Genomic DNA, 16,089 nt, shown 5'->3' with positions numbered 1-16,089 from the left:
ATCTGTAAGCAGTTGAAAGTGCCAACAGAACACATGCTTGCTTATTGTTTGCCTCTCAAGGCCAGGATGCCATGAACCTCCTTGAAAAGCTTCAGAAGTCCATGACCTGAAGCAGCTGTCAGAGAAGTTTCAGCACAAAAGCACCCGTAGTGCAAGGCTTTGCACTCACTTACTGCTTCCCATGGCACCCTGCACAGCTGTTACCAAGAGCCAGGGGAGACCAGCTCCTCACTGTGGCACCCGAGAAGGAGCCTGGCTCCAGGCAGTGCACATCTGCATGCTGTAGGTACTGCTTCAGAAATTACATAATGTACAGTCATACATATTGTTCATTTTTAATCTTATATACTAACCTGGCAAAATATTTACTCTTGAAATGACCACCCATACACACAGTAGTTATGGCAACTGCAGGTGTTTATTGTAGTGCATTTGCAGTAGGTAAACATCCAGACAAAAGGTGTTTAGTGTGCACTCTGTTGGTGTGCAGCATACAGAATTTCATTGCATGATTTCACACACACTTACAGGATTGTTGCTTAAAATGCAGGTTATCTAAAATATGCTTTCCTTTGTCTTTCTATTCTTCTCCTATAGTGAAGAAACTATAGGAAATAAGGCATCCATTGCATGGTACCACAATGAGCAAACTATATAAACTAAGTTGACAAAACCGAACGTGTGTAAGATCTAATGTTCTAGACAGCCACAGACAGTACCAGGTCATACAGCTTGGTAGAAAACATCAGTTTCTAATGTGTGGTGAGATGACTCTCAGAGTCCATGTCTTTACCTTAGTCCAGGTTTATAGACTGGTATACTAAAGGAAGTTCTCTACTTAAAAATAAATACTTTAAAAGTTCTTCTGCCTGACTATTCCTTAAAAAATGTAAGGTCAGCACACTGCTCAGCAGAATGCTGTAAGGGACCCTTGGCTGGGGCTGGATGTGGGACATCCACATCTCTCCACTCACCTCACCCCTCCGAATTCATTTCCAGCCTTTCATGTCCTCACCTCTCTGAGAGGAGACTGCCATGTGCATGGTGCTTCTCCTCATACAAATGTTTGGTTGATGCTCAGAACCATATTTGAATGGCTTGTACATCAACCCCCTGTACTGACTCCAGAAACAAGTTTCACCAAATGTCATAGATTTAATTTTTTTTTTTCTTGAGTATTACAGATATAGAAAACTGCTTGAGGGCACCAGACTGCTTTAATTCACTCAATGCATGAGAGAGAATGCCTTTAGTACTGAGGGCTAGCTTGATGCTCAAAGTCACTGTTGCCTGATACTATTTCTTTGTGTTGAAAGTTACTGCCTTCCTAGTCTACCCATTTAGTCTAGCCAAGTCTGAACACAGACAGCTTGTTAATGCCCTTTGCAGTCTAGAAAATTTTAACTGAGGAAACAAATAGAACAAAGCTAAAAAACAAACAAACCTGAGCTAGAAGTGAGAGCGCCTGACCAGAAAGGCTGCAAGTATATCACAAGCTTTTGCCACAGGTTTACACTGGTTTTGGGGAAAAGCATTTAGACTTAGGGTGTAAGATTTTCCACCAGCTCTAAACTACCCACTTCCTGCAATGTGCACTGCTTCAGAGCCTCCATGGTATGCTCCCACAGACCATCAGATATGTTCACTAGGACCTGTGCAGGAGAAGGGGAAAAAACGTCAGGAGCACACACCAAAATAATAGTTAAATTGTACAGGAAGCCTTGAAAATGCATCTGAACTATCTAATTAGGTATCTGGTGGTACAAAACTACCATTAACCATCTTAAAACATTTTTAACATGTGAAAGACTTTGGAGGAGCCCCATGTGTATTGCAGGGCCACATGACTATTGAAGGAACAGAAGCTGTATCACCTTTACCACTTGCGATACTTGTTTGTTCCCACAGATCGTGGTTTCAAAGTAAAGCCAGGACACAAAACTGAGCTGAAGGAGCAACGTCCACTAATTCTAGGCAACCACGACGTCAGTCCCTAGTCTAGCTTCCAAGGACAGAATCATGCTACTTCCAGATATAAGCAGTTTGGAGCACTGATGTGCATAGCATGAGGAACACAGACAGATCACATTTGCCACCAAAATAAAATAATTAAATGATCAGTCAGGAAATAAGGGTCCAAAGCCAGGTACTTTGATGCCTGCAGCTCCATTTGCATCCAGGGCTCTGTGGGCTACCCAGTCCTCCTGAAGAACAAATTGCTTGAGAGCAATCAGGTTTTAACTTTCAAATGCTCTTCTAGAGTCCTGATCCCTGCCTCATGTTGTTTCTTGCCTGACCACATGGAGAGGTGTGACAGAAAAGGAAATATTAACATCAGCGCCCTTTACCCAGGAGCAAGAAGGCCTGCTCCACTTCATCCTACGCTTTCATCCCAAGTAAGGCAACTGGTCAGAGCAAGGCTCTCAGCTCTAGGCAGTGTTGCTGCAGGCTCTGCTCTGTCCTGGCTCCAAAACGTGCCCCCACCTCCTCTCCTTCATAGATACATGACAATTAACAAACACATCACCCTCAGAAAAGCCCATAACAAGGAGATGCAAATGTCTTGGATCTTTTTAGGAAGCTGCAAGTGTTTAAGGCTCCCACACCAAGGGGCCCTTCTGCAAGCAAGGCTCAGAGCTGCAGCCAGCTGGGTTAAATATAAACCACATATCCTGCAATTGGTAGTTCTGAAGAAACAAAGTGTTAAGTAACTGAAGCATTACGCTCTCCATAGTGGAAGTTAGGCAGTCCTTCTCTAAGAGCTGTGATAATGATACTTAAGCTGTGTACCATTTTAAAGTCTTTTCAAGCTGATTTTTTCCAAAAGTTTCTGGCCTGCTACCATCTAAATTTGCAAACCTCTGGATAAAGTATAATTAAAAAGTGGATAAGAGAACACAGAATGAGTTCAGCAAGTCCCGACTGTTGGTACAGAAAGAATTAATATTTGCACATGACACATACGGGGTTCCCAAGTTACTGTGTGTATTTACAAGGGCTGCTCTGAAAGTAATGCCTCCTGTTTTATTATGTTGGCCCACAATGTCAGTTGGATGTTGGCGGGATGACAGTAATAGTTGAACCTTCCCACCAATATGCTGTTACATTTTGTTTCTGTGTGATAGATGGCAGCAGAGGGCAACTGACATGGAAGCCTGTACAAAGCAAAGGTGTGTCACTGAAATCCTCCATGTGGAAAAAATGGCACCCATTGACATTCCTTGATGCTTGCTGAATGTTTATGGGGACCAAACAGCAGGTGTGAGCACAGTGATGCAGTGGGTAGTGTGTTTTAGCAGTGGCAACAGTGACAGACTTTTCACTCCAGTGTTTCATTGTAAAGCACTCATTATTGAGTAAATAGTTTCTTATTATTGCAGTGTTTTATTTTTTTCCTTGCCCCCCCAAATCAAGTATGCTTCATAAACACTGCACCAGGGATATTCTGTGGTGTGTTGCATTTGCGTATATATTAATGTATAATTTTAACACAGGTACTTACCATTACAACAGCAGAAGAGAGATACAGAACTTTCCTCTTCTAATCTGTACCTCCCAGAGTTTGGTAAGTCTTTGCACTGTGATATAAATCTCTGAAGTTCTGTCTCTGGAAAGCCATCTTGTTGGTAGTGCTAAAAATTGATAGTTAGTTAAACCTTTAACAAGGCTAAAGCACAGAATAGCCTAAAGCAATACAATAAGAACATAAAATAAGACTTGCCTCCCCTGACCACTTTTCAGGTATTATTCAAGCATGAAATTAGAAGATTCAGAGAATTGAATATGAAATTTCTACTTTTCAGTTGATAATAAGCATCCATTAGGAGAGGAACTCAGATAGGCTTATAAGAAAACCAAAGTAAAAATCTCTTGCAATCACTCCATGCCCTCAAAAATAGCTTTTATATTCGTTCATAAAACTGGCTTGCACAGCAAGCCAAAATATCAAGGGGGATGAGAGTCTGGATAGCACCAATCTTTTCTTTTTTATTGCAAATAAATTTTAAGAGTTCATGCTTACCTTGATAGTTTCATATGTATCCGTAATGAGTGCAATGAAGAGACTTAGCACCATGTAGATGAACAGACTGATGAAGGAGTAGAGGTAGATTCTACTGAATAACCAAACCAAGTAACTTTTCTGCTGCATTTTTGCAAAAGTGGCAAACATGTCATCTCCGTTTATCAACGAAAAGAGGCATTCAGAAACCACATTCAGAGAACGGAACTGGAAAAAGACAAGGACATCCACAGTTGACACTTTATTTGGGGCCCTAGACTGTATATAACCTGAAGGAGATAGATATATGGCTGTGGACTGGCTCCTCTGAACATTTTGTACACCCAGAGCATGACAACACGTAGTGCTAACCGGAAAGCATGTATGGAATGAGCAGTTGGTCCCTCCTTTACACAGAAGCAATCAATTCATTCTTTTGTAAACTTTTTTCTTCCTATTTGTAAGCCAATTTCACCTTAAAAAAGGATAATATCTCCAAAGCTTTAGTCTGATAACAGTGTTCTGTGAGATCAAAATGGTTTCTCAAAATACCACGCAGGACTCCCACCATATGACTGAAAGTCACAGCAGCTTCCACTCCTGACTCAGAGCTTTCACAACCAGCGGGAAGTCTGACCATGTTGTGACAGTCAGGCTGCCCAAACAGTAGCATCATGTTGAAGATGAATGATTTTTGTATTAAGGGAAGTCTTGACATGGAAACTTAGAGGATAACAGCAGTAAACTCTTATTCATTTAGAATCTATTCTATTATTCACATTGTATTTTTAATCTTGAGCATGTTACCTTCACATGGTATGGCCCCAGTACAATCCATCCACAGAAACAATAGCCTAGATAGATCATAGCAGCACAGCAGCAGAACCTCATGACGTTGGGTAATGCTGCTCGCAGCGTTAGAATGAGAAGCTGCAGAAAGCAATGCAAACATTAAGAATTCAACCAGGCATTTCTTCATGTTGTCTTATAGCAGCAAACAGAATAAATACCAACAGCATGAAGATCTCAGGAGATCCTTACATTATACTTCTGAAAGAAACCTAGGTAGCGAATGACTCCAAGCCACACGAGCATAGTGGATGTTCCTAGGAGTATGCTACAAACGTCATAACTTGTCAGACTCTAAAGGAAAAAAAAAAAAAAAAAAGAATCAGGTATTATAACAAATGACAGGTTTTAAATTGCAACTCTCATTACTACAAAGATCTAATACGAAACTTTGTTTTCCTTAAAAAGCTCTCCCATTAGAAATTAGTTTGGGGCAATATGTTGTACAGAGCAGAAGTGTCACCAAAAAATAAGGGAACTTTCAAACTGTTACTCATTCCACGTGCCTTTAAAAATTACTGTTGATGAACCAGATTCTCACCATGAGCTAAGCTTTGTTTGCTAACAGCACAGCTGGACTGCAGCTGCAGATGCAAACAAGCCCTCTCAATGCAAAACTCAACAGGTCCTGCTGCGTGGCCCTGAAAACACCTCGTGCTGTTCCCAGACCTGCAGACACTGCTGCTGCAATCTGCTGCAACTGCAACAGCAGATTCCCCATACCAGCTTGGGAATCTCTCTGCCCCATCCCAACTTTGAGTGTAAACCTGATTTTAGAACTACAGAGCAAAAACAGCTCTTCCAGGATGTAGATAAAGCTTTATATATTTATTTTATATACATATATATATATAATATATATAATATATATATTTCGAAGTGTCAGCAGAGTTCAGGTAAATACTAAGGAGGATTTTGCTATGTAGCAAAGGCCTGTGAGGTATAGAAAGTTGTCAAGGAGAAGAATAATTAGCTTTTAATTAGTTCTGACCAGAGCTTCATGTATATTTTATCAGCACTTAGCTGGGTTTTTTCCATCTCTACATACTGGTCCATTTTCATCCAAGTTACCCTACACTTTGAATTGAGCCTCTTTTCCAAAATGCTCACATCTGGACAGCTGACTTGAATAAAAAGTATTCACTCCTTTCCATGAGAGAATGGACCTCTTCTGAGTGAGCATGGACCTCTCTCATCTTAGCTCCTTTCTACTTCTAAGTTTACAGCTCCTAAAGTAAGACAGAGCAATGTGTGATAATCAAGCAGTCACCAGATTGATTTCAGCTCTGTCCTTTCATCACTGCCGTCCAAAGTCTGTTGTGTTGTAATGCTATGCTTCAAAGTCTGATACAGATTCAGTAAAAAAAACAGCATGATCTGAATACTAGAGTGCTTCAGTGTAACATATTGCAACTTTTGTTGCCCAACATTTCATATTTATTTATTTTCTGTAGTTAGTCAGTTTAGAAATTGAAGGCTAAACCAGGCTGTGGCTGAGTGTTAGGTACATGCTGGAAACCATAAGCTAGGAAAGCAGAAAAGTGATGCTTAAGAAGAAAATCTCTATGCCAGTTAAGCACTTGAAAGGAGCAAAGAGAACTGGAACTATAATATACAGGGATATTTGGGAACAATACACTTGAGTTATAATTCCAGAGTTTTGAAATTTTTGCCAGTTGGAACCGAGTACAGCCAGCCTAGAGACCTCAGAGATTTAAACCTAGGTGAGACAGAAATCGCTTCCACCTAGCAGTGTAAGTATCTTACCTTGGCCTGTATCTCCATTTTGAGAGTTGATCCAGTGATAGTTAGGACATCACTAACCATAATGAGGATATACCAGCCATTGACAAATTCCATCTGATCATTGTAAGATACTTCTTTCTTGTAATAATATAGGAAAAAACTTACAAATTCCTGGGGGAAAGGAAAAGAGGGAAAAGTTCATTAGACTAATGCAAAACACAAAGACTTTCCAAAGGAAGAGTCATACCCACTCTTTGGAGCCGAATTCCTTTGACCACTGATCGCGTGCAAAGGATCAGCGAACTCAGACAGATGAGTATGACAAAAGCATCAAAAATCATCATGTAATGCGTATTCTTCTGTACTGCAGGAACAAAAACATACATGTTTATATATATAATCATGCATTTATATATAATCAGATACATTTCATCTTGAGTATTGAAGTATGAATCAGTTTTTGATGTTTGCTATGTTTATCCTTACATTTTTCCCACAAAAGCTTGTCTGACATTTTCAAGAGACACACAAGTATATCTGCGCTGCCAATACCTATCCAGCTAATTTGGAAAGGTTGACACCATCTCAAAAATGTCAAATATATCTAAGTGTGAATGCTGCAGAATGGGAGGTAGGACTTGTCTATTTTGCAAGCACTGGAATGGCCCTTTGAGCCAAACATTTGTATAAAAAAACAATCTCAGGAATTCTACGATATGTATCTTCTCTTCCAGAACAGAATTTGACTATCAGTTGGCTCTTCTGTCCTTAGTTTGCACTACTACTCAGATAGCTATGACCAACACTAAGCTAGACATGATCTCTCCATATCTTTTTTTACTAAAAATAACATTCTTGATCATTTACAGACAATTTTTGCACCAAAAGTACTGGTAGACATCTTTTTCCTTTTTATCCTTATCATACAGCAGAATCTAGATGGAGTTAGTATGAGGATTTGATTTTTAATTCTAAAAGAATTCCTACATTTTAGAAAAAAAACTGAAGAAAATTAATGCCAAGGATGAAAGAATGGGCAGCAGCAAGTCTCCAAAATGGGGTGCTGATACACTAGTAGACATCACAGAGATACCAACTACCCAGAAAAAGCCCACCTTCTTCTTGTTTAGAAGTCTCTGGCACGTGTACTGGTGCCAAACAAGATGGTTCTGCAGGTTGTTCTGCATGGTTCAGAATAGCAGCATTTGACATCAACGCCTTCGTATTTTTGTTTGGCTTTCAAAAAATAGTACAGAGTACTTCAGCAGATGATACTGAAAACTGTCAGAGAGGCAATCTACATCAATGTCAAATGCAGATTATTATAGAGGCCTGCTATCAAACCCTTGTCCTGCTGCACAAGTAATCTCTTAGAGGTAGCATGCCATCTGGTGTACATTTATAACACGGCATCTAACAAAGCCAGCTGATGGTTTAGCAGATTGTATGTTTGCTTAAACAGCGCGTTTCATCCTCTGTGATGCATTTCATTGAATTCATAAAATTAATTCCAGGTAGCATCTTAAAAAAACAACTCTCCTTTTCTTAATACCAGCTGTTGACGAGGGAATTTCCTAATGCAGGTACAGCAACAAAATAGAAAAATAGACTTCTTTCATCATAAATAAATAAATAAATAAAAAGCCCCAATGAAAAACAAGTGGAATTTAAAATCCTGCAAAGCTTCTGGTGTTCAAAGAGATTAATTTACAAAGACCTCTGGCAAAGTTTTGACTGGAGATAATAGCTCCCAACAAAGGGTGCTCCTATTATCTCCTATTTAAGATAGACACTCAACCATGCTGCACAGCTCAGTTAGACTCAGATACACGCTAAAGTATGTTCAAGCAGCAATCAGGAGTATTTCTGGCTCTTTCATTCTAGCAGCCCTTCCTAGCAGCACAACAGTGCTTCCTTATCTGCCTGCTGTTAAGTCCTGAAATAAGAGTGAATCAGGTTCAACTTTCCACCACTATCGCATGTCCTTCCGTTGCCTGGTGCTAGAGCAATGCTTCACAGCCTGCTGTAAACAGTGAGCAGCTTAAGCTCAACAGCCAAAACCAGAATGATGAAAACATTTTGGTGCAACAGTATTGATGGTACAAGGTTTCACAGTTGTTTAAGAACAATTCTTCCCAAAAAACAAACAAACAGGATTTGGAGTGTACCTATTAGACAGTGTATGTCAATAGTGCCTCATCTTTAAATAAAGGTTAACTAGCATGAAAATTTAAGTTATATCACTTACTTGATCCAGAAACATGCCAGTCTTTACATTCCCTGATCTCTATTTCATTGTCTAGACTGATTTTGATTCTTCCACTGTGGGCTTTATTATCAAACACTATCTGTAGTAACAAAAAATTAATTAAAAGTGACTGTTAAAACATTATATATTTAGTATATTGTACTGCTAAGTTTGCACAATAATTCAGAATAATTCTCCTCAGGCAGAAGTTATGAAAGTTGCTTATGATTAAAGTAATTCCTGTTTATTCAAGTCAAGTCTTGACAAAATGAAAAACAAGTCTGGTATTACTTGATTAAGTAAATACCAAAATACAGGTGGAATTCTTTTAAGTACAGCCCCACATCCCCATGGTCTGAAAAAAAAAAACAAACGCAACACATTCCTAGAAACATCTCTCTAAAGAGAAGAGGTTCATGTTCTTCCCATACTTCAATGGGATTAGATTACAAAACTGTAAACTGAACTGTAAACCGAACAAGCACCTAAGGACTGTATCACATGTGCCCAAACCTACAGTAACACGTGAGAGTAGTTTACAGGGTACTAATTCATGGCAGAGTAATCCAGACTCCACTGAGGACACTGAATGATGCCCAGCAGTCCTCAGAAAACATCTGCACTGACTGCATATAGTAAATAAGCATGAATGGTTTCTCATTTTTGAACTGAAAGACACAGGGGAGACATCAGTGTACCGTCAGGGTGAAATCGTAACAGTCAGGGAGCTCATGGTGACGAACGGTCTGGAGGTTGATTGCCTTCAGATTGAACATGAGTTGCACTGCCACTAGCCTGGAACAGGGTCTCGCATTAGTTTTTTTGCAAAGAAAATGCACAAAAACATCAATGCAGGAGGTATTTACTCCTTCTTACCTGTGAAAATCCAGAGTGAAATTCAAATTGTGCTTTCCCACTGTTCTGTTGTCTAGAGACATCAATGGCTCAATGTAGAAGCAGTCTGCAATGGATAAGTACTCACAATAATATCTCGGAGGTTATCACGCTCTTTGACTGTAATCTGCCCTTCCCACTCCCAACGCTGTGAAGTGCAGTTGTCTAGAGCAGTAAAGATAGCATACTTAAGTGATGAGTCACTTTGGAGTCTCAGTTACAAATACGTTGGCTTTCTGAACATCAGCCAAGTTATTCAGCATGAATTCACCGGGAAGGCGCCTGAAATCAGCCTTGTACAGTCATAGTGCTAACAGCATCACTGTTTGTGCAGTAGATATAAAGGACTGTTTCCCTGAAAGGAAGGTTAGTTACACAGTCATTTTCTTACCAGTTTTGGCTAGTAATAAGTTCAGTACAGATCATTTGATACAACTATAAAATACTGGATGTTCACTAAGAATGTATCTTCAAGTGTAGGGTCCCTCCTCCCAAAGAAATAATACAACAGATTAGATTCATCACCAGTCACAATCTCTGGGTCTATATCAAAGGTGTCATTTCCAGGACAGATGGTTCCTTGCTTGTAGAACTGTTGACATACAGCCAGAGCTGTCTCTTCTGCTCCTTTCTTCTCATAAGCATGGTTTCCAACAGAAATGTTGGGCAACTGTAAGTACTAAAGTTCAGAACAAAGAGATTAACAAAGTTAGATGGCACCAGAACTACCAATCTCTTGGGAAACAAACTAACACACACAAAGATAACAAGAGTTTAGATTTATGCCATAACCTTTCTTTTTAGTTAAAAGATCATCTAAAGAACTTTGTCACACTACAGCTGAGTCTTCATATACTTTAAAGCATGGGTGTACAACCTGTTGGCTCTCCTGGGCTGCACTGAATAAAGAGGAATTGTCTAGGACTGCATTTACAAAGGTCAATCCAAAAGTAATGCCTCTTAATTATTTCCAAACTATAGGTGATACAAAGAGCATAATAATACTATGGAATAGAGCACATTCTCAGCTACAAAACACTCTCTTTCAGCACGGTCACCACTATTAGCTGTGCATTTTCACCAGCAATGAGAAGGAGGCCACATGCCATACCCAGACAAATCTGTGCCAGTGGAGGTGATCTACTGTTTCTTTTGCCACTGCTGAAATGCATCACCCACCACCTCACTGTGCTCACATCCACTGTTTGGTCTCCATATGTGTTCAATGTGTGACATTTTTTTATAGACTCCTTAGAGTTGGAAGGGACCTTTAAAGGTCATCTAGTCCAAATCCCCTACAATGAACAGGAACATGCACAGCTAGATCAGACTGCCCAGAGCTTGATCCAAATTCACATTGAAAGTCTTGAGTGATGAGGCATCAACCACATCTCTAGACAGTTTGTTCCAGTGCCTCACTACCCTTACTGTAAAAGACTTTTTCCTCACATCTAACTTAAATCTTCCCTCCCTGAGCTTGAAGCCATTTCCCCTTGTTCTACCACCACAGACCCTGCTAAAGAGTCTGTCCCTTTCTTTTCTATAGCTTCCCTTTAGATACTGAAAGGCCACTATCAGGTCACATGGCAGCCTTCTCTTCTCCAGGCTGAACAGTTCCAGCTCTCTTACCTGTCCTTCTAGGAGAGGTGTTCCATCTCTGGGATTATTCTGTGGCCTTCTTCTGGATGCACTTCAACAGGTCCATGTCTCTCCTGTACTGAGGACTCCACATCTGGAGGCAATACTCCAGGAAAGGCCTCAGCAATACAGATCAGAGGGAACGATCGCCACCCTCACACTGCTGGCCATGCTTCTTTTGATACAGGCCAGGATGTGGTTGGCTTTTTGGGCTGCAAAGCACATTGCTGGCTGATGTCTACCTTTCCATCCACCAGTACCCCTACATTTGTTTTGTCAGGGCTGCAATTTCCCTTTCATCTCTAGCTTGTATTAGTAGTGAGGGTTGCCCTGATCCAGGGGTGAGATCTTGCATTTTTCTGCATGGAGGAATTAAATAACACAGCTTTCCTTCATACACATTTCTGTGCCAGACACCATGCTGTCAGACTGCCCCTCTGCTGCCATTTGCCACACTGCAACCACACATAATGGGATAGTGGTGGGAAGGTTCAGCTTTACTGCCACCCCACTGAAATTTGTCCCTAACACTGTGGGCCAACACAATAAAACAGGAAGCATTACTTGCAGAGGAGCACCCACAAAATATATACTATAGTTTATGTATATAAGTAAAGCAATAAAAATACAGAACTAGCGGGACATTTGACCTTGTTTTTGTGAAACTAACACATCAGTCCGTTTTGATGGAAGTGGTTGCAATTCTTAGTGAGTTCTAAAGGTCTTCAGTAAAGATTTTTGATGAAATTTTACTCCTGTACTTCATCCTTGAGCACAGTTGTTCACAAATGTACACACTGCAGAAAGCAATGACATAGATAAGGTGTGACTGTGAAGTGAGGAGTATTTCTCTCTGGTGAGAGAGGACTTATAAAATCTGGTAGAGAGACATGATCAGATTTTTGATTGCAATTCCGTACATTCTATTTGAAAATTCACGTGTAATATGTTTACGTTGACTGAAAATGGAGTCGTAAATAAGCAAAATCTGTATAATTTTTGCGATCTTGAAGCTCTCCTTATGACCCAGTTTTAGCCCAGAGGAGGTTAATACTGCACTGGTGTTCAGTTGGAGCTGAGTGACGGTTCTGCAGAGTGGTGGCTCTGTCATGATGGTGTGGGACAGGGGCTGGCCGAAGTGCCAGCTGTGCCTGGCTGCATGCTGCCCCAGGGCCACGAGTTGGACACATCTACTTTAAGGTATTTGACAAAAGCAAAAAGTGTAGGATTTGGGTCTAACTGCCTTTTTGCTGTGTGTTATTTTTCTTCTTGTAATCCTTGTAGAAAACGTAATTCAATATTTGCAAAGCACTCTAGCTAAAATCCAAACAGCTCATTGAGAACAAAATCTATTGATCAGCTCCAGGGATGTCTGCACAAGTCCATTGCTCTGGCAACGAGAGCCAGACTGTTTCTTTTGCTGAAAAAACAGCAGATTTCTCCACTGGTTCATTCAAAAAATGGCTTTACCTGAAGTAAAGCCATATCCAGATGTGGAGTCCTCAGTACAGGAGAGACATGGGCCTGTTGAAGTGCATACAGAAGAAGGCCACAGAACTAATTTAGCAAATAATATAGCAAAGCTTTTTATCTTTTTTAATGACTTATGGTACAGGAAGAGCAGTGAGGTCTGAGTCATTTCAGATTTTTCCTAGTCTTTCACTCCTGTTCCACTTAACTCCATGTTACTTTAATGCCACTAAAGAAATATGCCTCCCACAGCAAGAAAAATTGAAGAGCTGAAGTACGTTGACTGTGGATGGGGACTGAAAGTTCACTGCAAGCACTGAAGTGCAACTATGTTTGAGCGAGTGCCTCTGACACTTGCCTTTTACAGAAGACTCAAAGTCATGGATGTGCCAAAGAGCCATTTCTCTTCAGAGCCTGTCTGGTGACCAGCACATTGTGTGCAGCATTTACTCTTGGCTACAGGTTTGTTTGTTTGTTTTTTCCCTCTCTCCAAAAACTGTAATTGAATCCATTAGGAGAAAAAAAAGAAGAAAAAAAAAAAAAGTGGGAGGTCTACAGCCTCCTGTTTAAGAAAATCCAGCAGAGTAGTCTGCCATTCAATAAAAATTCTTAAATACTCAGCAATCCCAATTTGTTATCTCAACATAAAGTCCTGTAAACAGCATAAGAAAAGCAGTGTCTGGAACCTCATCTTCTCATGAAAAGTAAGTCTCCAGGAAGCATTAACTCAAAATGTGTTACTTCTTGTATATCACATTACAATTTTCATTCAATAGATGGGACACAGCCTTTCCCTCTACCAACTACGTAAGCAAGTCAGTATTCCAGCATTAAGCAACAGGCACATGCATTCAATCTCAGACACAATCCAGAATGAAAGAGGAAGAAGGTGCACCCAGGTAAAGAGCGTCTATATTGCATTCATTGCAGTGGCAATCCTTACCTGATTGATGGCAAAGAATATTTGGTCATAGACATCTGTCTGTGTGTATACTGCATAGGTATCATCCATTCTGTCCATGTACCCTTTCAAGAAGAGATGTTTGAATGCAATAGTGTTCTCTTCTTTGAAGGCAACCACCATTTGATTGCTCAATCCAAAAAGTACCAGCTGAAAAAGACATTTATATTTCCTATTCAAAGACAAATTGGGCTTCTGCACTAATAGACAAATTCTGTCCTAAAACAGCTAGTTACCCTCATCATGCTGGTAAACACGGCACTAATATGCAGGCTATTCCATTTCAGAGCTGGTCAAAAGAAAGCTTTAAGGAAACAATGGTTCCTTCAACAGGATGACCAGCTTGCTGGCTAAGGACTTGCATTTTCACAAAGAAAAGGATACTATCTCAAATTCAATCTACCCATATATTGTTACATGTCTTTGTTACTTCAGCCTGACACTAATATAATTTGCCTTAGGAAACTTAAGTATTTCTCAGAGAAAAAGGTGGGACAAGACATAACCAGACCTCATTTTGAAGTCCTGACTCCAGTGCAGAAAAAGGCAAATTGAGGACAACTCAAAAACAAACAAACGCAAACAAAACAAACAAACAAAAAACCAAACGTCTTTCTCTCAGGTTTGAGTAAAAGGTGCCTTGACAGCAACAGATGAAAATGGCGCTTTAACAGGATAACTTCAGAGTCATCACATACTGCAACAGCTCATGAAGTTGGCATAAAACCCTGCTAGCTGCTATCCGGGCTGGGAAAGTTTCCCAGAAGAATGTGCTCTATTGTTTGCAGGAGCTCACAGTTCTCTTCAGCGCCTATTGTTTCACAACCAGTGTCTGGCAGTATTACGAAGAAACTCATCAGAGGTAAGTCTGAACCAGCAGTCTACGGATCAGCTTTATGGCCACAGGGCAAACTGGATATTTAGTTTTTGATAAGGATAACTCAGCAAAGACACTAAAGCAGTCTGTGGGCAAGCTGGGTGTTGAAGACACACAGGAATGCACTAGCAAATCAATAGCACAAAGATTTAATTACCTGTTTTATCTGAAAAGTCCAGATCTTATTTAGATTCTTTTGCCGTAAAATTTTATTTCTAATTGTAAAATGGGACAGATAACAACCAGAGGGGAAAGGGGGAAAAAAGAAATCATTAAAGATGGTTTCTTTCATCTCCACTCTCAGGAAATCTTTTTCAGTCAGTAGTTTGAGAAGTATGTCATCCAGGATCCTGAGATCTATGCTACATCTACGTGATCAAGACAGTTCTGCAGTCTGTCCTTCAGTCTATACGCTGGCCAAGGAAAAGCCTTTGTCATCTGCACCCCTCATTTGAATTCACTGGATCGAGTCCCTGCTTACACAGTACTCACCTGAATGGTAACCATTGCTATTTTGAGCAGTTGAATCCCAAGTTTCCAAGGTTTTCTGCCCCGAGCCCAGAATTTTTCACATGGGTTCATGAAGAAGAACTTCAGCTTCCTCCTGAGCTGGTCTTCTGCCAGCAGCTCCTGTGGCAGTGAGAGGTGTTGTCTGTAGCTGCAGATCCCCTCCTCATCCAGAGCGCTGCAGCTGCTTACAGCCACTTCAGGAGTCTCCATTGCTGAAACAACAAACGTCTGTGGCGGTTGGAAAACATGCAAGCATTAATACAGCAGCATTAGATCAGCCTGCGGTGACAACCTGGGCCCCAGAGCTGTTTGTCTTCTGTGAAGGTACCCACATGTCACACTGAGCTGAAGAGCTAACTCCTAGTGCACACGCTCTGGAGGCAGAACCCATACAGGTAACTTAACATTCAATTACAAATGGAATTTCTGTCCGTTTGGAATGATGCAGTCACTTATGGAAAACCTCTCCCCCTCTCGTTCCCCAACACCAGCACCACATATGCAGGACATTGTGACTCACTTCCTCCTGTCCAGAAGAGCACTAAAGCCTCTCTGCAGCGCTCTGGACATGTATCTCTTCCTGGAGCTGGTGTTCCCCAGTTACCCATCAGCTGTCCAGTACCCAAAAGAAACGCAGTTTTCAAGACAAACAGTGCTTTTCTCAGACGTCACTGATAGCATCATTCTTCACTGAAAGCAGAGCCCCAGTGTGCCAAGTGCAATTCAGATACATTACCTGAGCCACTAACTGGCACTTAGCACCACTATATTGATTGTTACATCCATAAAAGCCTGAATGCAAACCACTGGTGATCATGAACCTGGCAGTACGACCGAAGGTAATGGTAAGCATCACGAGGAGCTCAGCTGTCAGGTGGCAACAAGTTTGGACCCGG

General features: G+C 40.7%; 1 protein-coding gene across 1 annotated transcript; it reads right to left on the bottom strand.

Annotated features, from left to right (window-relative positions):
- Window positions 1-422: 422 nt before the first annotated feature.
- On the bottom strand, window positions 423-15,799 carry MCOLN3 (mucolipin TRP cation channel 3). Its single transcript, XM_042819568.1, has 14 exons — window positions 15,714-15,799; window positions 15,176-15,405; window positions 13,789-13,956; window positions 10,263-10,416; window positions 9,720-9,804; window positions 9,542-9,638; window positions 8,844-8,943; window positions 6,847-6,959; window positions 6,617-6,766; window positions 5,042-5,143; window positions 4,808-4,930; window positions 4,022-4,228; window positions 3,503-3,632; window positions 423-1,652 (listed from the first exon to the last, which is right to left on the bottom strand). The coding sequence occupies exons 2-14, from the start codon at window positions 15,401-15,403 to the stop codon at window positions 1,633-1,635; spliced, it is 1,677 nt and encodes a 558-aa protein (XP_042675502.1). The 5' UTR covers window positions 15,404-15,405; window positions 15,714-15,799; the 3' UTR covers window positions 423-1,632.
- Window positions 15,800-16,089: the final 290 nt, after the last annotated feature.

Source organism: Centrocercus urophasianus, unplaced genomic scaffold (genome assembly GCF_019232065.1).
Source record: "Centrocercus urophasianus isolate 14NV4802_14NV808 unplaced genomic scaffold, USGS_Curo_1.0 seq_18, whole genome shotgun sequence".
In the NCBI taxonomy this organism is placed as follows: Eukaryota; Metazoa; Chordata; class Aves; order Galliformes; family Phasianidae; genus Centrocercus; species Centrocercus urophasianus.
Note: the sequence above shows the minus strand (reverse complement) of the source record. Positions and strands in the feature narration are given on the sequence as shown.